The 27,366-nt window shown below is 35.4% G+C and overlaps 1 protein-coding gene across 3 annotated transcripts in view; it reads right to left on the bottom strand.

The window, feature by feature from the left end:
* The window catches only part of LOC115627557 (cytosolic purine 5'-nucleotidase), a 52,610-nt gene extending 29,117 nt beyond the window's left edge, over positions 1 to 23,493 (bottom strand). The window contains exons 1-3 of one of the 3 annotated variants that reach the window (XM_030523278.1): positions 23,073 to 23,493; positions 20,754 to 20,940; positions 17,952 to 18,028 (exon numbers count right to left, since the gene is read on the bottom strand). In XM_030523278.1, the coding sequence (XP_030379138.1) occupies positions 17,952 to 18,028; positions 20,754 to 20,813 (137 nt within the window). In that variant the 5' untranslated portion in view covers positions 20,814 to 20,940; positions 23,073 to 23,493. Of the gene's footprint in view, positions 1 to 6,619; positions 7,459 to 17,951; positions 18,029 to 20,753; positions 21,210 to 23,072 lie in introns of those variants that run through there. The other 2 variants (XM_030523275.1, XM_030523277.1) reach the window with 2 other exon arrangements.
* Between the last annotated feature and the right edge of the window lie 3,873 nt (positions 23,494 to 27,366).

Here is a 27,366-nt window from a genome sequence, read left to right on the forward strand (position 1 = left end):
AGGACAGATTTTTAATCAAGCAACAATAAAAATTTGTTATTCGTTTTAATTTTTAAAAAAGTGTGTCTAACAATTTTGTTAAATACTTTTATTTATAAAAACTTACAATCATGTACAAAATATCAACGATTTTTGTTTTAATGAAGGGAAAATGTGTGGAGAAGATCATTCCGACCCCCTTCCATTGCATTTGGGATTCTCATTTTCTAGTTGAGAACTTATCTATATGTCAGGAGCTTCACAATTCCTACTTAGAATTAGAATTATAACTTATTTTTAATGCCCGAGCAACTTGTTTCCCCCTCCCTTTACCATTGATGGATCGATAATAAAAGAATAAGCTCGTATGTATGTATGTATGTCCGAGTATAGGCAAAATAAATATGATAAATAGGCAGCCTCACCTGCTCATTAATAATGCCAACCTGATTAATTTTGCACAAATTAAAATGAACGGCTTATCGAATGTTATTAACGAGGCCTCACGCAATACATATGAACATGTTTCGAAACTGGTTTGTTTTTGTTTTTGTGCACTTGTTGAACAAATATTAATGTGCGATATATATACTATACAAGTATACATATGCTCGTATGTACATAACTATTTATATACTCGTATGTATGCATACCAAGTTATAATGGGATCTTTGAAAACTGACATGAATTTGGCAAGCGCTGCGCAAATAAATTATTATTGTAAATATGTTTGCACATACTCGTACATGTCCTTACCCGTTCCCATGCACAAGTGCAAATCAATTTATGGGAAAATGTTGCATTAGACGCAATTACCAGCCACATTTTATTGGCGAAGGTGCAAAGGTTTGTCAGCGCGTCCTCAAATCAGCATACATTGCGCATATATAGTATGTATGTACATATGTTGGCTTTTATTTAATTTCATATTTCGCATGCCATTAAAATGCAAATGACATTTTCAGGAGCAGGACAGCCTCCCTCACCGGCTTCAGGCTTCAGGCAAAAATGGGAAAAGGCACGAAAAGCAAACGACCAAGTCTACAATTGCCATTGTCTGGTGACGGGTATCTGCTCTACGTGTTCGTTCGCAAAATTTGGTATTCCTGCACCTGCAGCGTTGTCCTGCCGCTGTCCAGACAACTTTTGAACGATTCCAAACGGTACTGGCTGGTTGAAGGGGAGGAAGCGTGGAGGAGCTGGCAGCCATGTCCTTCATATGACAACAATTAAACAAACGCACGCACATACAGAAGGAGACACAAATGTCGGTTGGAATAAGGAAGCAACTGTTCCCCTAGCTTGAACAAACTGCTCCTCTTGTTTTCCGTGAGTGGAACAGTCAACAGACAGACCTTTAGTTTGTGGAAAATGTGTGGAAAAGACGAATATTTGCATTTCGGAAATAAAGCAGGCATAGTATTCTCCATTCAATTCACTTGAAAATAAAGCTTTTGTTCTGAAATTCCGTATGCTGGAGGCTAGACGAAAGTCCGACTTGGTTATTTCATATATCGAATTAGTTAGAATAATAATAGCAAGCACAAACATACGAGTGCTAGTGGCTCTTGAGCGTGTGTTAATTGTTTGAGTACAGAAGACAGACAGCCGCAAAGATCTTGATTGGGTTCTCAAAAAGTCGTGCTTTCCGAAAATTCAATTAATCGCAATTCAATGTTGAGTTGGCACTTTTGCTTCAATGTGCTTGGCCTGATAATCAATAGAACGAGCCTATTCTGTCCAGCTGTCTAGCAAATTTACAGAAATCGCACTGCAATCCTGCACTTGTCAAAACTGAAAAGTCAGGATAAGCCGCAGAAGGAATAATCAGCTGCATTCTGCTGCACTAACTGCTTTGTCTCTGTCTTTTTCGTTTGTACTTGTACAAAAAGAATTTATTACATCGCTAGCACAGAATGTACTTCTAGACAATGTATTGGTCTTACAATAAATATTATTTCATAAAGTTAATATTTGTAGGCTAACCTTTTTTTTTGTAAGAATTGGTAAATCCTGTGTATATCTCTGCTCTAGGCTTTAGAGAACTTCACTTTTAATCGACGGCTTAAGAGGAATTGGAAGCTTCCCTGTTATAGATACATTTATGATCAACTTATGATGTATGAATCGATATAGCCATCCTCTTTTGTAAGCCGACATGAGCATTGAAGACATAATATATTAAAAACCAAAGCTATTATAATATTTAATAATGGTCCAACAGCAAAGATCTTAATTTAATTTAGTTGCAATATTTTATGAAAATCATCGATCGCTGGGACTTCTTGTTTGAAAATTAATAGATTTATAGTTTCAGGAGTGGCCAGCAATTTGTTGAATTACAATTTTTAAATTAAAATTGATTACAAATTATGTTTACATAAATATTTATCCGATTAGATAAATAATTTCCTAGTTTCCTAGGTGATCTAGGAATTAACCGAACATAATGTAATAAAACAGGCAAAACTATGGGAATTACGAGAGCTATAGAAATCACGAGCTAGTTTTTACTCGCACCTAGAAGAACTATGCAACAGTTTGGTAATACTAGCGCTTATTAATCCTAAGTCCTTTTGTTCATACCGACGAATGGACGGGCGGACTGACATATATGGGAAATCCAGTTTGGTATATACTCGTAATATTTACGGTATGGTTATGGCATTTGGTAATCATTAATGTTAATTTGTAAACTAATTATTTCTCAAGTAAAATATTTTTTTTCCGCTAAAACTAAAACACTTCCTCAAATCAGGTTCTATAAAATATGTAATATAATGCTGTTGAGCGTTATTTATTTTAGGAAGAGTTATTTATTTATGAGAGGAAGTTGACTGTTATCATTTCCATTTATATTATATTCTAATTTTTAATTTTTGTTCTTTCTAAGCAATTAATCTTTACTAATAAGACAAGTATCATAAAGGAGGTTGAAGTTTTCAAAAACTAGTGTTTTAATGTCTGATTTATTTATCTCAGGGGTGCTTACACATTACCCTCCAAGTTTTCAAAGGCTTAATGATATTTTAATCAAAATGAGAGACTAATGGCTTATGAAGCATGCAGCACAACATTTCCAATACAAGAAATTTGTATTTTTAAAGTTAAGCGGACATTATAATTGTGTCCACTTACGACTTCGTATCTTGTGTGCAAACATCTCTATTTCGTTTTAAAACTATGATCAAAAGAAACCATAGCAACAATTATTCGTGATTATTGGATTGGAAAATAGCAATAACTTGAATTGCTTTCATTCAGCTGTAGGCGTATAAACAACAGGTTTTTTCGGTTCAGTTTCTCTTATAATTATGAACCATTTTTCGTTTTTACATTCCTTATAAGTTCATGTTGCTGGACGTAAAAAGTAGGGCACACACACACATGTAGGCATTCACATACTTTATCTGAGTTTCTTTTTTTTTTTTTTTGCCTCGAACTTGCAGACCCTAGAATCCAGAACTTTTTAATTGGGCCAACGGCCTGTGAGCAATGCAAGTTGCATGGAATGGCATGTGCCTTGCACCGCCAGCAACAACAGTAGCCTGGACAGGATAGAAAATTGAAACATGAAATAATAATTTTCGACAGAAATAAATTAAAATTGTTTGCATACCAAAAACTTGCAACAACCACAAACCACCACCACCACCACCACCAACAACAACAGCAAGAACAAACAAAAAATAGGTAGAAATGGTCATTAAAATTTGTTTGTATGCAAAATTCCAATGAAATGCAAATTGCATTAAAGTTTTTCGGCTTCTCGTGTATGCGCGACTGTGCGTTTCCGCATCCGTTTGGGCTTGCCATTTAAAACCGCAAAGCTACTGGAAAATTGCAGATGGCGGCTGCGCGAAAAAAGGGAAGGGAACGTTCTTTTAGGACGTGTGCGGCATGCGACAACAACTGCGCCGAGGTCAAGTTAAAACTCAGCAAGGACGCAGGGACATTTTCGTGATTTGAGACAGCTCCGACGAATGCTGAAGTAAAGGTAAAGCATTGCCTGCGATTTGGACTCGAATGCTTGCGTACTCGTATACTCGTTCATAGTCGGTACAGGTGCACCACAAAATTCCTGCTAAGCGTGCAACATTTGCGCTTGCCTGCCGCACCTCGTTAGTTTAATTCTCAAAGTGTGCATCTTGGTCACGTCTGCCAGTGAATTAAATGCGCGCCAGTTGCGGGCAATTCTGCTCTGAGCGCGCTCAGGATGTTCAGTCAGAGTTGCCCCATCAGACCCGCAAGGAAGGGGAGTCTTGCTTTCTGTTGCCGTTATGCTAAATGCTAATATTTCAAGGTTCACATAAAAGTACGGTCTTAGCTCGAAGGAACATACTGTTTCCCAGTCGACTGAGAATTCTATTTCAAAATGTCAACGCACTTTTTGAACCGAACTATTTGAAATCAATATCTACTGACTGCCTTAAACTGAAGTTTTAATCTATACTATTAATGAAATATTGTTGATCGATTTAATTTGTTCAACAATGTTACAGTCAAAGAATCTCTCTGTCCATTGTCTGTCCATTGTGTTATAAAAGAAAATTAAGGTGAACTCGTGCTGTATAGGGACTAGCAGAGTCCACATACCAAAATTGATTAATGTGGGAGGAGGCTTCTTTGGACGGACGAACAGACAGACGGACGTACATTGATGCCATGTCATGTTTTTTAAGGGCAGAATTAACAAACTGAAATTCTCGTTGAGAGAAAGCTAGCTAGGTAATGCTGTGCCAGTCGTAGAATTTTTATACCCTCTACCCCCAAGGGTGAAAAGGTTTAAGTATAGTATACGTGTATATATTATTAATCAGCAGGACGAGACGAATCGATGTAGACATGTCCCTCCATTTGTCTGAGCGCTCATTAACCAACCTTGGAACACGAGTTTATTTTACCTTCGCTTGCTTTAGAAATATTCTTTTTACACTAATCTCTCTCTCTCCAATTGTAATAATAAGAATTTATTTAATAATGGAATTATATCAATATAGCGAATTATAATCTTCTGCCAAAATTCAAACCTGCCCGTAGGAAGTATGAGATCTATAATAAAGCATAGAATATTAATGAAAATATTGTCTGTTATTAAGAAAATCATAGTTTTTAAAGATTCCGGGGAACTTTTATTTGCATAGCGATTTGTAATTTGTTTTCAGAATCGAAACCTATGCATAGGATATAGCAGGGCTTTGCTGATTTCAATGAAACACTTTGATGAGGTCGTGTGGAGAGATCACTGTACCCTCACACAGATGCGAGTGAAAATATGAGCAGCGATGGGCGCGTTAACGCCAATAACATAAATGTCGCACTAAACTGCCAATTTGTGTGAATTATGACAGGGACATAGTCGCTAATCAGCTTTGATTAGAACAGGAGACGGTTGCCAGGCAATGCGGAAGACGGCGAGGCAGTGTGGCAGCGAGGGTGTGGGCGAGCCACTCATAAATGCAAATGTAGTGTTGTTGACAGTTAAAATTTGCATTAATTGACAAAATCGTGTTCGGCCCGTCTAGGGTCTATTATGAATGTGGCACTTGGTTCGACGTGAACCCTCTGTCTGCACGAATGGTCAGGCGTTTCCGTTTTAATTAAGTCATCGATGTGTGTGACTGTGTTTGTCACGGTCAAGGGCACGATAATGAGCTTTGCTTGATACCTAAATATTATTCAGCTGGCATACACACACATAAACACCCACACAACGCGCTAAAACATATGTAAACAGACGCACAAAAGTATGCAGCACTTTATTAAGGGATACTTTTCTTTTACTCTGCTTTCCTAAAGTACGAGGCAATCGAGATTTTTTGTATGGCATTTCATAAAATTTCATTTGAAATTTGTGGAATTTTGTGGAATTGCTTTAATAATTTACTTTATCAATTGTTCTAGCGAGCTCGTACGTACAGGGTACCCTATACCCTGTAGGGTAGGCTCAGGAGGAGCCTTTAAGATAAAAATGATATTGTGGGCATTTGCTATCACTTCCAACAAGATGGCAATTAAACATACACTATAAGTATATTGGTGAAGAAGCTCGAAAATATCGGACTTCAAAATTAAAGGAAATTAAAAAAAGTGCAAATGTTCAAAAGCTTGTTACATATTATATACAATAATTATATACATATGATGGCAGCACCAAAGATAGTTCACCTATACTGCCAGAGAAAGTCCAAGTTTTTAAGTTATTGGTTTTCCGATTGGTTTTCTAAATAAAATGGAACAACATGATCTCAGCCGAGTCCTGTTCAACACTGTGGAACTGTTAACAATGCTGTGAGTGCTCTGATTTTTGCAATAGAGAGACGTTTTTAAAGCAAGAAAATATTTCAGTAGAATTAATCATTCCTACTTCATAAGTCCATTCAGTTTTAACGTGCAGCATTTTGTTATTCTATTAACTATTTTGTGTAGCAACTTGCTATAATGGAATAGTTTATTAGAATTGGAATACCCCTAATATTAAATACTAATGAATATCATGCAAAATATTGGTCTACAAAACGTATTCAGAATACTAGGTACTTAATTGGATTAGCCATCGTCTATCGCCCGTTGTCTTATTTCTGTTCGACTTTACGACTATATAGTACTAGTAAGTTAAAGATACATTTGCATCTCTCACCTGTGTCCCAGCTCACGCTTGTGACCCAAATAGGTGACATTGCTGCTATCGACATTAACGCCATTGAGCACCGATTGATCCATATCCGTTTCGCCAATGGTTTGCTTGCGATCGCGCGAACCTTTGGAATTGCTGGCGGAATGTTGATGTAGTAGTTGTTGTTTTTGGCCGTTGTTCATTGGCATTTTCACGATATCGTCTGCTGCTAGTTGCTCACAGAAATTACGATCACAATAGTGACGATGATGACGACGACCTGCGCGCCAAAACAGTTGTAGGGCAATGCCAATGCTGCTGCTGCTGCTAACGCTGCTGACGACGAAGACGCAGCGGCGCGTTGCTGATAAAAATTGCGCTCAGAGCGCTCACTCGTGCGAAATCTTATCAGCAAACGTCCCCGTCTAGTTGCCTCTCTCCTGCTGTTGAGCTTCTTTTCGATGTTGTTGTTGCTGTTCCTGCTGTTTCTGCTGTTGCTGATGATTTAAAGCACGTCACGAAAATCGGCGTCGTCAGCGATGCTGCTGTTGTTACTGTTGTTGTTGTTGCTGTTGTGGAATGATCTGGTAGTGCGTGGCGTTTTCGCTGCTGGAAAATTTTTTAATGCGCGCGGCGTATCGGCAACGAACGACGCGCTGCGCAGTTGTTGGTTTTTGCGTAGTCTTTGTTGTTGTTGTTGTTGTTATTATTGTTGTTGTTGCCGCTGCTGTGACTATGTGTACTTTTATTTCAAGTATTTTGCGTTTCTCTTTCGCTTTTGGCTCTTGGGCGAGTCGCTTAGTGTGTGCGCCTACTTAATATGAATTTGTTTGTATTTATTTTTTTTTTGTATATACTTCTATGTATGTATGTATATATATTTTTTGTATTTATAATACATAAACATGCATATATACTTATAATTTCGTGTGGGCACGACAACAAATATTTCAGATTTGAAGTTTATAATTAATGCAATTTATAATTCATGCGTTTACATTTACACAGGAAAAAAATTCTTTACTCTATTAACGGAGCAACAATTTCGGTCAACGTACGAATTTCGACTGATCACAAGGCGTTGCGTTTTGGTCTACGACGGCAACGGCAACGCCAACGACGATGATGACGACGGCGGCGGCGACGTCAACGCTAGCGACGGCCTTTGACTGGCAGCGGCTGACGCGGCAGCGCCGCAAAGCTTACCAAATGCATAGGCAAATAAATATTATTGAAATGGAAGGAAGCAGCACTTAACACAACAACAATAACAACAGAAATAGTAGCAACAAAAATAAATGCTGCAGATGACTGCAGCAACAAAAACAATAACAACAACGGCAACAAGAAGAGAAGAGAAGAGAAGAGCACGAATTGCACTTTAGTCGTCCACTAAGCAATGCGCGCACGCTGCGCTACTCAGAGAAAAGCTTAGGTGCGCAGTTACACTCACTCATCTCTCTCTCTCTCTCCGTCTCTCTCTTAGTATTTTACTCTCTTGGAGGAAAAAATGTGGGCGCTTTTGCTATGGTAGTTGCTGTTGCCATTGTTATTGTTATTGTTTTGTTTCATATTATTATACCCTTCATTGAAAAGTTAAGGGTACATTCTTTTGGTTTGTTAGTTTGTAAAACCAATAAAAAGAACATGCTATGGGTATTATATAACCAAGGCTTCTTTTTGAAACGGGCGGATATCATATATACGAGTATATGGCATGTATACTCTGTATATAGCTGACAAAGGAAAGATTTATAAAGATATTGAAACTAAATAAAAAAGCAAAAACAATTTAAAAAAAAGAGATAAGTAGTTAGAGCATAGCATGTGTATGCAGTATAAATATGTATGTATACAACTATAAGCCAACCATAGAGAAATAGTTTTGTTTAAGTCACAGTGAAGGGTATAGAGATTCGGCGCAGACAAAGACAACTTCTTAGCTCATTTATACCTTTTATGCAATAATATGATGAAACGTACTCGGTGCTTTTGTATAATTATTTTATACATATGTATGTATATACATAAGTAGTATACGCCTATGCTTGTTTTATCTGAACGTCACAGTCGAAAATAGCGACGAGCAAGGCGAGTAGAGCAACTGACACCCACTTGGACGAAGTGTGTTAATGTGAATGCTTTGGGACCAACATTGGGGTAATCTGTCTGTCTGCCGTCTGCCTGTCAGCCTGCTTGCCTATGGAAATTTTATGTGGCAGTCAAAAAGTTAGTGCGTTTCTTTTCTTTCTTTCTATCTTTTCTTCTTTCCTTCTTTCTTTTTGCGACGCATACAAATACACGTACAAGATAAAAGTATACACATGACGCTTTATATTTGGTCACGCACATGCATACGTGCATAAATACATGCACAGTGTACTCGATCTCTAAATGCACACACGAACAAATGCGATACGTACAACGTACATATATATGCATACATACATACATATGTGTGCATACATCCATGCAATATGTGCATAAGTATGTGGGTTTGCGTCTTTACTAAACTGACACACAGAACATACACACTATAACCATGATGTTTTTATAAATTTGTTGTCAACTTAAATACTCTACAACACATGGAGGGCATTTACCATTTCTCACGAAACATTCAAGAAAGGAAATTGAACCGACTGTCAATATTGCAAATGCATTTCAATCAAAATTTTGATAAATGTACAGCTTTTATGTACAAGTATGTGATAAAGATTTGTTTGGATTTTACAGATCTGAGAAAGACGACTATACTGTACAGAGGCCGTTTGTGGATTCAAATCGAGGATTATCTCTAAATAATTTTCCCTAGAGGCTTGCAGCAACTGTTGTGCTGGTCCCCAAATGTCCAAAAGCTAGTGGTCTATGAAACGACCAGATTTTGATATTTTTGGGCAGACTTGAAAATATTTGTTGTTTGATATTCCAACTAGGAATGAACTAAATATAGAATTGGCTAGGAAAAAAGACACAAGTGCTATTGTGTTGCTTGCTATTGAAAGTGCAGTTATTTAATACATTAAATTGAATGGATGACTCAAACTCTATACTATATATGAATATATTTATATCAATAAATAAACTAAAAAGTTTAACAAAACTTTGATAAAAAAAATAGATTTTTGAAGTGAAAATTCTCTTGAAAGCTGGATCGGCAACCTTTTCGGTAACGAACATATGTATGTATGTACGGCTGATTTGTCTGCCTTGATTGATCGCCACTCATATTAGTTTTGTTTTAGATAATGCCCAACCTCTGATTAAGTTTTAAGACGAGAAATTATCAATAATCAATAATTCAGCAAAGGAATCTAAAACGTAAAAAAAAGCATATAGTTTTTTCACGTAACTTTCGATAATTTACAATCGCAATTCTTTATCAATTATTTCTGTTATCAAAAGTGTTGAACGAAGACGCACATAGTGCTTTTATTATTTAAAAAACAGAATAATTTTAACTGAGGAGTGAAAACTTGAAAGTTCATTCAAATTAAATCATTCAGCAATTTTTGGAAATTATTAAAAATTTTTTTTTTTTTTGGGTAAACAATTGAACATCTGCTTTGAGCAATAGTTTGAATAAAGAGTATTATACTTTCGGTCGAAGCTTTGTTGTCTTGCTTGGCCTCATGTGGGAAACTATTTCAAAGAAATTTAATACAATTTGCATAAACTATGTCCACGTGTTGCTTGTTGATATGCAAATGAGCGCTTAAATTAAAAGTTTAATATTATTTATCGAATGGATCATTTGACACCTTTAGCTGTGACTTGTCGTGGCCAAAACTCAAAATAAAAGATTAATATTGACGTTTTTTCCGTCTGTGTGTGTTATCATCAATATTTTATAATGCAGAGTGAACTTAAAATTTACATGACATTTTGGTCGCCACCTTAAGCTATAAATAAAGCAAGCAACTTTGATTATACAAACTGAATTCAATATTTCCAATGGCAAATAGAAGAGAAGCAGAAGGTTGACGAAGTCGAGCAGTGAGAAAGATATTTATTATTAAATTAATAAATATATTACAAATCTTTAAACTCTAAATGAACATAAAAGGCCAACTGTAGCGACTTTCTTCTTATTATCACAGAAGTCATATTCATATGATATATATGATATACCCTACTCGAAGAAAGCGTGCCATATTTACATTTATGATCATCCAGAAAAAAGGAATCGATATGCATACGAGTATGTCCGTCTGTATGAAGAATGATAACTTTTTAATGATAAGGAGTAGGGCACACAAACTTGGTAAGTGGACTTGTCTCATCTATTCGCCGAGCAAGCTTATAACAAACTTTATTTAGTCTAATTATTTTATATAGCTGCCATAGGACCAATCGGTGTAAAAATCATTCTTACTAGGATGACTTTTTCGCTTATCCATCTTAAGACAAGCTGGTACTCTCATATCATATAGCTGTCATTGAAACGATCGATGCACAAATATGCGCGAAACTAATCAAATATCTATATTCTTATTCAGCATGAAGAGATGTTTCTAGCCAAGTCTGGCTTTCGGAGACTACGGAGCCCATATTGGTCAAACCCCTCCAAGTCCCAAGGCAATACGAGTTCATTTTATTCTATTTCTTTATTTTCTCCCACTCTTCGCTGCATAATTACTTTTTACTATTGTGTGCAATTCCACAGCAATGTACACCAAATTATTTATATACTATATATTTTAAATCTAATTGAAATATTTTGGTTCTAAGAAAAGTTTTTATTTTGCGACTATCTCTTCTTTGTTCTTATTGTTTATGAGGCTTATATGCATTAGGCATTTCTTGAAATAAAGATAAAACTAAACGGAAAACATAAATTATCCCAAGGTAATACGGTTCTCAGCATTGTTGAAAAATGAAGTGTTATCGATGGAGTTTTTGATAGGAGCCTATACCTAGGAATACTGGAGTATGTCTTATTGTCATGAGCAAGATGTTTGTTAAGTGCGTCAGCATAGTTTTCAAAATTGGACGATTTTGGGACAGTCTAAGTTTTGGATATTCGCAAACGGCAGATCTCAACTAAAAATAGCACTGTTGGAGAAATGCCAAAAAAAACAGCATAAATAAATTAAAAATGAGTTGCTTTTATTGAAATAGATTGCTTTGAAGAGCTCTTTTTTAAAAACCCCCTCTTCTTTGTTATGGCTAAGTGCAGGGAATAAAAAGGGCTACACTTGGAGGGGTGTTCCCAAGAAGTAGATATTTGAAAAAATAGCTTCACTCTTTTAAATATTTTTGATAATTATCTTGTTTTACTTACTTTGATCAAGTATAAAGAAATTTAAAATTTAGGCTAAAGTTGACTGGAATTTCTATATACTTGTATGTTTTAATATCTTTGAGATAGGATTATCGTACCTAATTGGTGCCTACATTCCGCGTTAGCCTCTAGGATCAGTCATATAATCACTTAAAATTGTGAAGCTGTTGGTTCTCAGCTTCAGTTTCTGATTAGAGATATAAGTAAGTAGTTGCTTCAAAATGTTTGCTTTCTCAGTAGAGGAGCGCTCTGTCTTTGATGAGTCGCTAACAAACCTACATACTTAACAGTGCAAAGAAATTGAAAGCCGAGCGTTGTTTTTCTAAAGAAGAAGAACTCGAGCAGCTTACGCAAATCATACTTGTATGTACCCTTGAATAAAGAACTTATATACTCGCCTTTCGCTATGCAAATACAGTGCTGGGAAACAATATAGAAGCAATTGCAATGCCATGATGATAAAAATGCTAAAATTAGTGCGCATTATTTATAATTTGCACGCATATTTCTAGTCATACACATACTTATGTATGTAGGTGTGCGTGTGCTTTAGTTTGAAAAAAATAATATTTTTTTTATCATACGAGCGACGTCAGCCCCACGCGCTACCAGAGACCAACAACAGCGTCAAATAGGAATGTACGGAAATATTGAAATGAAAATCGATTTCGGTGCTCAGTTCTTGAATTTCTGGTGCTAAGCATTTCTATTTCTCAGAGTTGAAGAAAAGGGAAAATGTATTAAGCAATTCATAGATAACAAGAAGAAGGCATATTTTTGCCCTGAATTAATACTTTTGTGAGTTGTCGTCGAATAGAAAACTGATAGCATTCCAAATGTTTACAATGGCCACGAAACAAAGACCTGATGTCTAAACGTACATTTGAAATACACAAAAGCACGCATGCTGGTCCCCTGAAACAAAAAAAACTTGGCCCGGATTATTACATTTATGGGTACAAGTCAGGCTCTTACTAATTAGTTTTATATTCCCGAGATATGTACTCTTACACTGCATCCCCGATCCCTTAAAGTATATATATTCTGACGAGAGAAATGGGTTTTTAGACTCTCCTTATCTCCATGTGACAGAAGTTTATTTAATTTTTTTTTATTTCCGCCTTCCCTTTCTCAGGTACAACATTACGGAAATAGTATCCGCATGCGTAATTAATATATAAAGATGAACTATTTGTTTTAAGTATCATTTATCATGGCTAATTTTTAGATAATACTCTACTTTCTTTTTTATTTCATCCAAATCGGCTAATTTAAAGAGGAGTTACTAGCGAAACAATCTTACTCCAGTACTAAGTACTTTGCCCTTCTTCTTCTTCTTCTTTATACCTCGAGCTTATGTGCCTGTTTCAAATATAAAATGTTTGAAAATTGTGTTTTTAATTTTATGTTGATTAAAAAAAACTGAGTACAGATATAGGAATAGTCCTTTATTTAGAATATATTTTAATACTCAGTTCTCGAAGCATGAGAGAAAGTCCTTCGCTCTAACCACCATCGGCGTGAAGGTGATGATAGGGTTTTGAAATTTTTTAAATCAAAACATCAACAACACCCAGCAAGTGGAATTTCCATTCTTTTGCCATCCCAACAATATATTATAAGCTCCCCCCAAAAACTGATAATTGAATAGCAACTGGTTCGGTTAACCAAATGGAAACATTATTCATATAAATAATAACAATATTGAAATGGAAATGGAAACACGTTTTTAGGCAAATAGTGATTGTCCGCAAACACGCTGTAGGGAATGTAAATACTTGTACGAAGCAACCACAATTGAGCTTATCAAGAAAATTGCATCTTCACAGGGCATAGGTCTCATGTACTTCTATTAGTATTTGCACTTGTATTTATTTACTTGTATTTCTATTTCTACTGCTATTGATTTTGACCAAAACAAACAAACGCGACACTTTTAAATCAAAGAAGTATGTAGTGTGGAATTACAGAAGTAATACTACATGGGGCAATTGAATAGAAAGTGTTAAAAGAAGTGGAAACCTAAGCTAGATGCCTAATCAGAAAAGATATCGAATATATGGTTCGAAAAACCATATTTTATTTTAACATTTCGGAAAAAATTCTTTAACAGCCCATTATAGTCAGCGTTCGTGGAAGAAATAATCGAATAAATTCGTTTATGATGGAATGTTTAAGAAAGTAAAATAATTTGTGTAATTAAAGCATCATTTTTCAATGTTTCATTATGTATGTCCTGCGTAAAGGATATAGAAATATTGATATTGCAAAGGAATATCTAGGAAATTTCGAAAGTAATCTCTGCCTGGGTTATCGTATAATGTTTTTAGACCCATTTGGTCTTGAGAGTCATATTTTTAACAAAACAGTTTTCGAATTCTTTCAAATCATAAAGTTTAGGGACTAAATAGCTATTAAAAAGTACTTGCATGTCTATGGGAATAAATGATAAATTTCTCGCAATTAACAAACATAACAACAAATATAAATGCTAAAAGCGTACAGTTGTTTATTAGAGTTACATTAAAAACTCTGAAAAATGTGAGGCTCTGCAGATTCGTAAGAAGTGTACTTTGTACAACAATATTCTATTCCAATAAAATTTGCACTTTAAGTACATATATCCTGCATATAGGATATATAAATATTGTATATAAATGGGACATCTTCGAAGGTTCCGAAAGTAATCCCAATCATTATAATTTGTATAGCTATAAAACAGTTTTCGAATCGGAAATACATTCATTCAAATTATAACTATTTAGAAATTACATAGCTGTTAAGAAGCACTTGCAAGTCTATGAGAATAAATGATGCATTTCTCGCAATTAGCGAATACTGCTTTATAATGAATGCTTTCAGTTGTTTATTAGAGTTGAGATACATATGAAAATTTGAAAAATGTAAGGCTCCGCAGTACATCAAACAAGCACTTGCATGTCTATGGGAATAAATGGTTCATTTAATGGCAATTAACAAATACTGCTTTTGTTTATCAGAGTTAAGATACATTAGAGTCTCTGCAGTACATCAAACAAAACAGTTTTCGAATCGGAAATACATTCTTTCAAATCATAGAGATTAAGAATTAAATAGCTGTAAAGAAGCACTTGCAAGTATATGGGAATAAATGATTCATTTCTCTCAATGAACGAATTCTGCTTTATAATGAATGCTTCCAGTTGTTTATTAGTGTTAGCATATGAAAATTTGAAAAATGTGAGGCTCTGCAGCTTAGGAAATGTCAGTCATTCTTATACTATAAGTATGTAATAATTACATCAAGTACTATATACTTGATTTATTTGGAGAAAGTAAAATTTTAAGTACACACACTTTTTGTGGCCAGCTGCTGAGGCAATTGAAGCGGTCCGTAGGATTCATGTGTGGGCAAATCAATAGCGGTTTTTTGACATAAACATAAGTACAAGCGAGTGTCTCCAATATATATTTATGTATATATGTATGTATGTACATATGTGTCAGCTGACAAGGCAGTTGACAGGCTTTTAAATGCCCACTCACACGATACTCGTACGAAACCAGCCCAGGCACCAGCTACTCGGATTTGTATTTAATGGCCTGTGGATTGAAACCGGCAAACAAAAAAGGGGCAAACAAAATCAACAAAAAGTCAAGCAAACTATTTTGCGGGGGCTAAGTAGCAGTCCATTTGGAGAGCAGAGTCTGTAGAGCTGGTTGTGTTGACGTGTTCTCGGATAGATAACGCGATAACGGAGCAGCGCATTTTTGCGATTTGAAATGAAGGCTAAAAGTTGACACTCTCTATTACACCCTATCTTATATATATATGAGTATATACAAGTATATAGCCATGTATGCACACTAATACTCGTAATTTCATTGCTTATTCGAAGATTCTCGGGAAAAGTTAAGCTAAAAGCTGATTTTTTTTCTCATTTCCAGCATACTAAACGGATTGTCACCAAAATAAAAACCAACTTGATTAGAAAATAATCAGGCTTCTTTTATTTTACGATTAATACTTTCAATGGAATATCTCTGATATTGATTAAAAACTGCACTAATGTAAAAAGTAAAGCTTGTACTGCTTTTGGGGTCAGGTGGGGTAATGGAGATGATAAAGGTATAAGAACCATTGTGAACAAAAAATTTGAAACAGCACGGCTTATACTTAGTACATAATTCCCTAACCATAACATTGGAGTAATAACGCGTTTACTGAAGGGTATGTAGCTTGTTATACAATCAAGTAATGCCTTGAAAAGCGAGAGGCTTCAGATTTCCACTACGCTGTTATAAACGTGTATGTGAGTATCAGCCAGTTCGCAATTGTAAGTATGTGTGCAATTTTCAGCGTCGTTTATGCAAAGCATACTATTTCGAACACAATTGGATAATAAATATTCATATTTATATTGCCCCCTTAATACCCTCCAATTTGACTTTCAAGTCTCGTCCAAGCAGGAGTCTTTTAAAAATATAAAGAAGTAGTGGACCCTTCGCTAGCTTATAAAATAGAATACAAGACAAATTAGAAAATTCAAAACTCTCCAAAAAGGAGATTATCTCAGTCATTTGTTAAGTAGAATATAAAAACTGAGCTTTAAGTTAGTTGTATAAATACGATTCATATGATTTTTCACCCTTTTTCCCCACTTGGGGGTGGAGTTTACAAAGCTCTGTCCTAGTGTACCTCTGAAGCAAGAGTTCAAACAAATTATTATAAGAAACAAGTTAAAAGTAGTGCTTGAAAAAGTATTGCACTTCCTTAAGTATCTTAAGCTACCCAAAGCATTGATAACCCTAGAGATATGCACAGGAATCTGACAATAAGTTCCTTTGTGTGTTAACTAATACAATATATATTCTGCAATCAATAAACGTATTCCCAGGCCAGCTGTTGGACTAATCTAGAACAAGGATCAATACAAAGGCACAAGAAATTCCACAATTCGAATACTTCTTTATTTTTTGTGTCACTCAATAGATCCAGCAAATCTTTAGACCACATTTTGATTCGAGGTATAGAGACAAACAGGTCAATAGACTTTGGAAATAAAATGTGTTCGCGCTTAAAGAGTTGTGTGGTTCTTCAAATTTAAACTGCGGCAGTTCCCCTACCACCCAAAAAAAGTTCCGAGAACTACAAGTAGTTGGGAATACAAAGAACATGCTAATGAAAATGTATCCAAGGAGTGTGCCAATTTAAACAAAAACAAAATTTATAATAATTTAATACTATGTAGAAATATATTTCAATTGTATAAAATACTTAAATGTAGGAAATAAATGATTTTATTAATAAAATTACGAAAGTAATTGTTATTCATTTTAAAATTAATCTGCTTTGATGAAGTAAACACAATTTCATTGCCCAGGTCTTTAAATTAGCGGTGGAGAACTATCGATGGCATTACCGACACAATCGATGGTTGGGCGCTATCGAACTGCTATCGATGGTAGCCCTCCACTATCGATAGTTTTTCTTGAAAGCTTTCACTAAAAAGAGCGCATAATATAATTGTTGTAAAAATGAAGAAATTACGAGGGTTGATGCAAAAGTAATTTAAATTATGGAATCATTTTAAAAGGTTAATGCAATTACGCAGTGCCCCTGCACTTAGCATTCGAAGCGAAGCTCAGGAGAAAAAAGGAACTTTTTCAAAGTTAGGAAATATTTAAAACGCTGGATATTGACAATCAAGTTCAACCCGAAACCTCAGTGGAATCTGAACACTTGTTCGGTGAAGCTGGGCTTATTTAAGGGTTTATAGCATGAAAGAAATATTCCTTTTTTCCATAATTTTCATGTGAAAATGTTGATTGTTATTTGATCGAAAGCTATCGGTGGTTTTCTCAAAACTTTCGTTGACTATCGATCGTGGTGACTATCGATATTTCTCCACCTCTACTTGAAATTACAAAAAAAGATGTTCCACTTGTGTCAGAAATAAATCGCACTAGCGTTTTAATTAATTCAACAAAGAGTTTCAAGTTTTTGTGGTTTAGTTCAAAATGAAACTTCACAGTAAAGAATAAGTATTGGAATATAATAATAATAATAATAATTGTTGTCTCATCACTCACCTGTGAGCAGCAGCCCGATAATATTTCTTGGGGGCCTGCTGAACCGGAGTCGTTGGTGCTGAGTCGCTCATGTCGCTCTGCAAATGCAAAAAGAAGATATAGTAGACTGGAAAAGAAAAAACTCAGATGATTTGCAATTGGGATTAACATTTCTTATCTGTGGCATGTCATGAGGAAGAGTGGCTTTATTCTTCGTTAGTGCAGCGGGAGCAGCAAAAGCAATTAAATGCACAGATGCCGCAGACAAAGAAGTAACAGACGAGTACATTAAGGACACACGCGAGCACACACATTCAAAAACATTTACATAGACGAGAAGTATGTGTGTGTGTGTGTGTGTTTGTCTTCAACCTCCAACTGCGCTGCTGACGGTCTGTCTGACTGAATGACTGACACAATTGGTGCAGTAAGCTAATGAGCTCTGATTGCCTTGCGACCAAGTTAGCGTTGTCTGCAGTTGATAGACTGTCTAACGAACTTTTTATTTTTATTTATTTTTTTCATTTATTCCAAGACACACTGCCTACCAGCAAGAGTATAACTCTCATATTGTCTGTACACAATTGTCGACTATTTGCACATTAAAGCTAGTTTTGAGCTTTTCATTGGCTGTCCCTATCGAGATGCTAAATAGGAGTTTCTCAGTCGAAAGCCATTGCAAGACACTCTCAGAAGTTGTTTTCTCATTTCAAATCAAAATCAAAAATCAGAGCCGCAAAGTTCGGCCACAAACTTTGCTGAACTTAATGGAAAACGGATTTTAGCCGAACATTTTGTTCTGAGAAAGATTTGTTTTTGCTTTGTGCTGCACAAGTTCACCGAAAATTGCTCGGAATTCCACACTCAAAACACATCATTAGGGATTTAAAAAAGAAACCCAAACGTGTTGCTTTCAATACGAAACTGAAACCAAGCCTCAAAGTGCCAAATGGAAGCACCCAGATGAGCTATAAACGAACAAGAGTCGTTTGGAGGACACTGTTGACTTGCTTATACGATTCTAAAAAACTTTGACTTTACCTTTAATCGTAAAATAAATAAACAGCAGTAATTCTTCCCGTCTTTAAAAGTTTGATTGTCTAAATTTTTTACTCTTACGCGTTTTAGAGACATGCAGACTGCTAACTAATAAGTACATACATATAAAACTTGTAAATGTTTTTGAATAGTTATAACACATACTGTACATTTATTATAAGTGTAAAAACATTTCTTATAATACTTATAGAACATAACATAATCAGTGGTTCATTTTGTTAAGGTTGGGAACTCCTTTTGCAAAAATGCATTTTATGAGGGATTTATTTTCTGTATATTCATTCGGCCATGCCATTAAACCAGTTATTATCCAGATATCGATGAAAAGCTACCATAATACAAGTAGCAATCAGACCGATTAATTGATAATTTATCGAAAAAGCGCAATATCGATCCGTTCATTATGTTTGAATGCAAAGAAAAAGAAGTTAGTTTGTTGGGGTACAATTGTGTGCAATTGCCAAGACGTGGCTTCCGAGGAAATTGTGGAAAATGTCCACGGCATGATTCCCGCTGATTGCCGAACGGTAGTACAAGAGGTCGTAGCGTGCGGAATGGCAAACAAGATTTTAAGAAAACCACAAGCGGGTACTGCTTACTAACAATTTCAGTTCGGCTTGGGCTTTTTACGTCCAGTAGTCACCATAGCTGGATACATTATTACACGCTCGAGACCGGGAGACAGTCAAAGCAATTAATTTTTCGGGGTAAATCTGTTCAGAAGAAAGCATTAACTATTCCAAAGAAATTAGCTTTATGGACTTTCTGCAGAAAGTGACAAAACAGTCAAAAGGCAGTTTTGGTTTAAGAGTTAATGAGTTGCTGCTGAAAGGATTGGATAATTATGTTGCTGTTTAGTGTTTCGGCACAAATTTTGTGAAGAAGGCAGTTATCGGTGTTATTTTTGACAAGATATAGCATTTTAACATCAATTACTTCCCATATTGGCGCCGTGTGATTAAATTTTGGGGAAAATTTCTGTTCATGGTCGATGCATCGCAAAAAACATCGAAGCACCGATGTTTTGAAATAAATATCGGAAACATCGGAAAACGTCGATGTATTGCATTTCGAAATAAATATCGGAAACATCGGAAAACGTCGATGTATCGCGTTAAAAAAGTCGGTGTATCGAGCAACGACGATGTTTTTTTTTGCTTGCGATGCACTGTCGATCATCGATGTTTGTCTAATCATTGAACATTCTTCATGTTTTTTTGGGCGTTCACTTTTTATTTTTGTGGTTTACCGGAGAAGGTATATTTGTATTTAATTTTTTTTTGATGTTTTCATTAAAATGTGTATTTTGTCATATATATTATAGATTGTTAAGCATTTGATCTTCATTTTCATTTGTAAATAATGTCACACCAAATAAGCTTAAAATGCGTAACTGCAAATTGTCTGGTTGATTTCTTTTTAAAACTGTAGATAATAAGTTTATATTCAAGTGAGCCATACAAATTCATGGAAAGTCAGGATTGTAATTACGTTATGGGTTAACAACATTAAGTAAAATACTATAACAGCCTCTTTTGATTTAAAACATCTCTGTTGATTTTCCCCTTAATATGAGCTTATCAATTTTCTTAAAGAAACATCGATGTTTCTCCTCTGATTTACATCCCTTCGAAAGGTTACTTTAAAAAATAAGCTAAATAAGCCAATTTATAAATTCTGTGTTCGTTTGGGAAGTACTTTGTATCGATAAAGAATAACCAGTTTTTAAAAATAAGTATAAACAACTTTTGAAGTATTAATTACCTGATAGGCCATGTCGTAGACCTCTTTTGGCGATGATGGTGTTGTTGCATCTCCGCTCATTTTGCTTAAATTTTCATTAGAATTTCTGTTGCCGGTGTTATTCGATTTGGCAGCCCTTTCGACGCGTCCCGTGCTGTGCAGCCAGTGACCGTGTTCACCAGTGTAGATGCGTCGACAACTGCTGTTTCTACAGTTGGCCCAATTAGAGCGGCTCTGATTAAGTCTCAAAATCGCAGGTTTTTGAAAGGCAGTGGCGATCACACCGTTTTGAGCAATCGTGACTGTATTATTGTTGTTTGGGATATTAATTCCTGTTGTAGTTGTTCTTGCTGCTTTGAAAGGCAAAGTGTGTGGTTTACGGTGTAATTTCATAAACAGAGTTGGCAGGTTGTCAAAAATAGCCATTTTTAATACGTATTTATGAGTATGCTTGTATGCGTGCATATAGGATACAAATTTTGTAAAGGATACTGAATTTGTGTGTAAACAGGACAAATGAAAAATTGAATATATATGCATATATACATACACATATTAAAATAGTGTGAATAATATGTATTTATATATGCACATATTATTTAAATCGGTTTATTAAAATATAATTGGACAAACAATTTCTACTGAATAAATGTTATTTAATGGGAAACTCAATCACATGTTTTATTTATAATATTTATAAGCTTTTAGGGATTTGAGTCGGTTGATTTGATTTATTATTTATTATCGATAGATGCTGGTTAGGTGCTTGAAATTTAAAAAATGTAAAACGAAATTTTCGATTCCAATAAGCAAGTCAAGCAAGTTTCAAGTCAAAAAAAAAAAAAACACTGGAACTATTACTATTTCAGCGAAGGAGTCCCTAATGGTTACATTTTTTAGTGGCTATCGAGAGATTTTTCGATAAAATAAATAGTAACAGATCAAACAATCTCTACTAAACAAATATAAATTAATAGGAAACTCAATTATATGTTATATTTGAAATATTTATAAGCTTATAGGGATCGAGTCGGCTTAGTATTATATTTATTATCGATAGATGCTGGTATGGTGCTTGAAATTTAAAACGAATCGTTCGATTCCAAAAGGTTTCATTTTTTATTGAGAGATTTTTCGATCAAATAAATAGTAACAAAAATCAATAATTTTATTATAAAGACATTTCACTTGCATTTGCTTTTGATTTATTTTTGACTTGACTCAAATAAATTTTTCATTTCCACCGAATTGGTAACAAAAAATGAAGTAGAGCTATGAAGAATGAGGCTGCTACAGCCATTTTGAAAAATAACGAAGCACTATATAGTGTTTATTCTTAAGGACAATGATTTGACAATGATTTGTAGGTACACAATTTTACTTCTAAAGATATACCCGCCGAAAAAGTCCGTTTGAATTTATAGTGCGAAAACTAAGAATAATATAAAAAATATATGTTTTTTATGAAAATTCTATTCCAAATTCAACAATTCGAGCGTTGACTATATTTTGAACTGTTTCTTTGTTCTCCATGTGCTTAAGAAAAGTGCAAGTGCTAACGGTTCTATTCCAAATGACGTTAATTGGAACTTTATGGAAATTAGATTTTATTTGAATCGCTGAACCAAATGAATACACAATTATTAGTTTTATAACTGGCCTGAATAATGTTTTGAATTTTTCAAATGTTGTAGAAAATGATTTAAAAGCTCCGCCTAGAAGTATGCTATGCAAATTGTTGAATCGATGTACGTTTGTACGTTTTGGTCGCAGCTCTACTTAGATCTACCGGCTGCGTTTATTTCCAGTCATGAGGTTTGGACATGTGTGCACGTATCGATCTATCAAATAAACAGCACGGCCACTAGCAAAAATAATAGCAGAGGAACAGCAATAGAAACAACAACAGCAACAGCAATAGCAACAACAACAACAACAGCAAAAGAAACAACAATAACAACAAAAGCGGTGCACATTAGCCAAAGTAATGAAAGGTCTAAAAATAAGCAGTGGCTGGCATTTCTCTGCCCGTTGGTGTTTTTCTGTTTTTTCTGCTGCTTCCATTGGCCGTGTGCGTGTGCGTGTACGACAACAATAACAATAGCAACAACACAACAAAAATAAAGTGACAAGAACATCAGAAGCAGCAACACCAACACCAACACCAACAGAATAACCCCCAAAAAAATATAGATATGTATGTAGATAAGTAGTATTTTGAGGCTTAATTATGAAAGTTGAACAGCCAAGCCGTCCATGAGTCATCGCCGCAACAGAAAGCTATGCAAAACCTTTTCAGAGCACACTAATTGGGCAGAGTTCTGTTGCAATTTTAAATACCTGTTTAGAAATTAGCACCTTAGCAACGCTTCTTACATAAAGTCAGTCACGTTTTTGTCCAGAACTAGTCAACCGAACTATAGGCTTTCAACTGTATAGATTTTTGTATTTAATTATATTCAGTTTTATGTTCAGCTCTTCAACACACTTGAGCAACCAATGAGCAATTACTCTATGTACAAACAAAAAAAAAAAATTAAAATGTTCTTAATTTTTCATAAAGAGGCGGCGCTGCGATATTTCGGCTCCGAGACGCGCACGAGAAAATATAAAACTGAAATTTTTCCGTTTGCTATGTCGGCGGCGTCGGCGGCGCGGATTCCGTGACGTATTTAAATAAGTTTATCGTGTTTTGCTTTCAGCTTGTTGTTGTGTTTGATTTTTATTATTTTTCGCGTTGGCCATTAGCAGCAGCGCTCTTTTTTCTTGTCCCACACAATTTTTGCTTTCACTAAAATTTTCGTTTACATTTTGTACTGCAATTTTGACATTTGAGGCGCAGGCGCTCTTCAAATGATAAAAACAGCTAAGAACGAATGCAAGAGAGGCGGCGTGGGCGAGCAACACAAATAGAGAGCGAGTGCGAGAGAAATGGCTGGAAGGTAAGAGCGCTTTGCCGGCTAAAGCTTAGCAAGGCGTATGTTTGTAAACAAAAAAAAATGATGCACCGTTTATCATGTGGCCAAAGCTTTGGGTTTTTAAAGGCTGGCAAGGCTGCAAGAATTGGCGCCAAAAATGACAAACTTTGAAAAGTGTATTTGAAAAATGACTGACTGCGAAATATATACAGAAGCATAATAATTTCAGTTATTATTATTATTTGTATAGGGACTGAAGAAAATGACTTTTCGTAAGGAAGCATTGTTTCGTATTTTTTTATGTCACATTATACTGTAATTATTTATATATACTATTGCTATTTACAATAACTGAAATTAATCTTAAAGAAAATTACAATTACAGCCTTAACTAAGAAGTTAGGCTTTTATTAATTTTATATTTATAATTTTTTAAAATTATAAAATTTAAATTTTATATTTATAATTTATAAAAATCTATCCTTCTCACTGTAGCTCTTCCTTTTCTGCGCCGTTTCAGCAGACGTTCCCATGCATTCAACAGCCATTGAGGAGTTCACAAAACTTTCTGCATTTCTATGCTCGCCGTTTTCATATACCAGAGAGCACTAGTTGGCAGGCGAAGGGTTTTGGCTTGCAGGATTCGGATTTTCTCCAGCTGGAATTTTGCAGCGATTCCGTACACCTGAAAGCCATATCGCCAAGAAGGAGCAATGCAGGACTTGTATGTGAATTTGTTTCTGAATGACAGATTTTTGCTGGTTCGGAGCCATCTCATTTTATTGACTCTGTCAATATTAACGAAATTATTTTCATTATTTTACGATTATCTTTTGCAACTATATATAAATTTTCGATCAGTATGACAAGATGTTCTGTTCGACTGTCTGCCTGTATGAACACAAGGATCGCGAAAACTATAGGAGACAGAACAACCAAACATGAATACAAAATCCAGGCGTTCTTCAGTGCAAGAAAGCTCAAGTTGATTTTTTCTTTCCTTATTATTATTTTCTTAATTCCCGCAATTAAATTCGCTTACTTCTAGTGTGCTCTCCTGCCACGTTTGCTAGTGATAATTCAGTTGTAAAGAAAGTAACATTTAGCCATAATTGTACCAGTAATCTCTGTCCATGCCTCAACTAATATTTATTTATAATTATACCAGAGCCAAACCATTTTTTACGCAGTAAAGGCCCAGAAATTGCTCAGAATTTTTTCAATATTCACCAGCATTTCTTTGAAATTGCTTCTCCATAATTATATTTTGACAATTTTCTTTAACTTGCTTGGAAGTTAGCTCTGAAGCGAATAACATAGAAATTTATATTATTGTTGTACCTATAGGAATTAAGATTTTTAGTTGATTAGCTACATTATTTGGAACACAACTTTCGTACTCACCAGCAGGATTAATTGGAGTTGTTTTAGCAAATTTATCAATTGATATTATTCTTCATACATGTACATATTATGTAGTAGTATTTGCTATTTTAGCTGGATTTATTAATTGATATCCTTTATTTACAGAACTAGCATTAAATTCAAAATGATTAAAAAGCCAATTTATGTAATATTATATTCATCGGGGTAAAATTAAGATTATCCAAATGTAGATTATGAAATGTTATTTTAACAATTGGTTCTTCTTCTGAAATTACTTTTCTATAATTATATTTTTCTATAATTATAATTTTCCATAATTATATATTTTGACAATTTTCTTTAACTTTCTAGGGAGTTATCTCTGAACGAATAACATAGAGATTCACTTAAAGTTTCTTTCCAGCTCAAGTCTCTTGTACTTGGGGCATTCTGAGCTTGATGCAGTTTTATGCACTTTCGTTCCTGATTATTATTAGTGTGGCCATATTTGTACACAAACATATATACATATGTATATACTTCTACGAGTATATAGGAGTGCTCGTAAAACGATCAAGTGCCACTGACTCTGTGAACACTTGAACGATTTCCGTATTAAGCGGCGACGTGCGCACTTCCTCAGGCCTCCTCCAAGCGGAGACACGACCTGGCCATAAAGGACGGGATTGGCCGGAAGTGGCAGAGAAGTGAGGCAGCAACTCCATATAGAAAGCAGCATCAGCAACGAAGTGGCAAGACGCTGCGTTTTAGTGGCCTATAGATATGGCCATGCCGATAGTTGTTGTTGCTCGCAATCCACATACTCGTATGTACGTGCATGTGTATGTATGTATGTATGGGAGTGTGTGTGTGTGTGTGTGTGTGTGTATGTGCGTGCCTGTCACATAAAAATGGCCTGGCCATTGAGCAATTCGGTGGCCGTCGCGGCCGCCCGCCAACTTACGCAATGGCTGGATGGCGTTTTCAATAAACAGCCCATAAAAAGGCGCTGCCAGTGCACTGACAATAACACGAAAAAGTGTAGTACTTGTATATTTTAAAAAATCGAGAGCAGCTCAATGCGGCAAAGTGGATTGCGAATGGGATGGATGAACTTGTTATTGTAATGCTCGCTTCTGGTACTGCTTACTGTTTGTTATTTTCACACTAAGCGCTGAGGACGACGACTGTTAAATAAAAGTCAGGTGGCAGTGGCAGCGAAAACGAAAGCACAAACAGAAACCGAAACAGTAACAAAAACAATAACAATAACAACAAGAAAAAAACAAAATAGCAGCAATAGGAGTCGGTGAATTGGTGAAAAACCTGAGAGTCAAGCGAGCGCATTCGCAGCTTTGCCAAAGTGGTCAATAAAACATTTTGCCAGCTGCCAAAAGCTGTTGGCCAAGTTGCACAAAACCGGTTGGCCATGCTGCTCCATTTCTGTGAGTAAAAAGTAAAGCGTGGGGCGTACTTGTCTTACCTTGGCTGCACATGTTGTTATTGTTGTTACTATGCCAGTATGGCTTTAGTTGAACCTAGAGATGTGCGTGCTTCCTTTTGTAATATGCCTAAAAAATATGATAAGCTCCCAGACTGCAAGAGAAGAACCAGAAGAGTCTCTCTTTATTGCGAACTCAGCATAACTTGGATTTATCGGTTTTGCATGCATACAAGTACTTGATATTAAGGAAAATCTAAAAAATTCATTAATGAGGAAAAAATTAGAAAAATCTAAAAAAATGTCTGTTTATTCAATCGCCACGAAACTTCACAGGATTAGCCACGGGACTATTTTGAATATTGCCACAAAATTTGATCAAAATCGGCTGAGCGGCTTCGGAGTCTATGGGGAACATACATGTGTGCATACTTCAATTTTCATATGTATTTTATATGCTGCTGTTTATCGGACAGAATGCGTACAGACATAACGCATCCTTGTGCAAAATTCGGTGTCTCTAGCTCTTATAGTTTCTGAGATCTAGGTGTTCATACAGACGGACGGACGGACAGACAGTGCTAAATCAAAAATATATGTGATTTGTGGGCTCTGCCACGCCTTTTTCTGTCTGTAACATTTTTTTCATATACCTTTGCAGAGGTGCAAGAGGTCCAAAATATAATAAGTAAGACAAATTTTCGAGCTAATGTGCTAGGTCATTTGATATAACCTACCTATATTATATGTACTTACAAGTATTACAGTGCGAACTTTTTATCTCAAATAACTTGAATATATATTTATAAAGAAAGTTTTTCGTATAAATGTATTTAATAGCCGGCAGACCCCATGTTATATCATCTACATGAGGTACATCGATAGAGTCTGTCTGTCCGTTTGGACTCAG

The sequence above is a fragment of the Scaptodrosophila lebanonensis genome, unplaced genomic scaffold (assembly GCF_003285725.1).
Source record: "Scaptodrosophila lebanonensis strain 11010-0011.00,11010-0021.00 unplaced genomic scaffold, SlebRS2 tig00000096-arrow-pilon, whole genome shotgun sequence".
Lineage (NCBI taxonomy): Eukaryota > Metazoa > Arthropoda > Insecta > Diptera > Drosophilidae > Scaptodrosophila > Scaptodrosophila lebanonensis.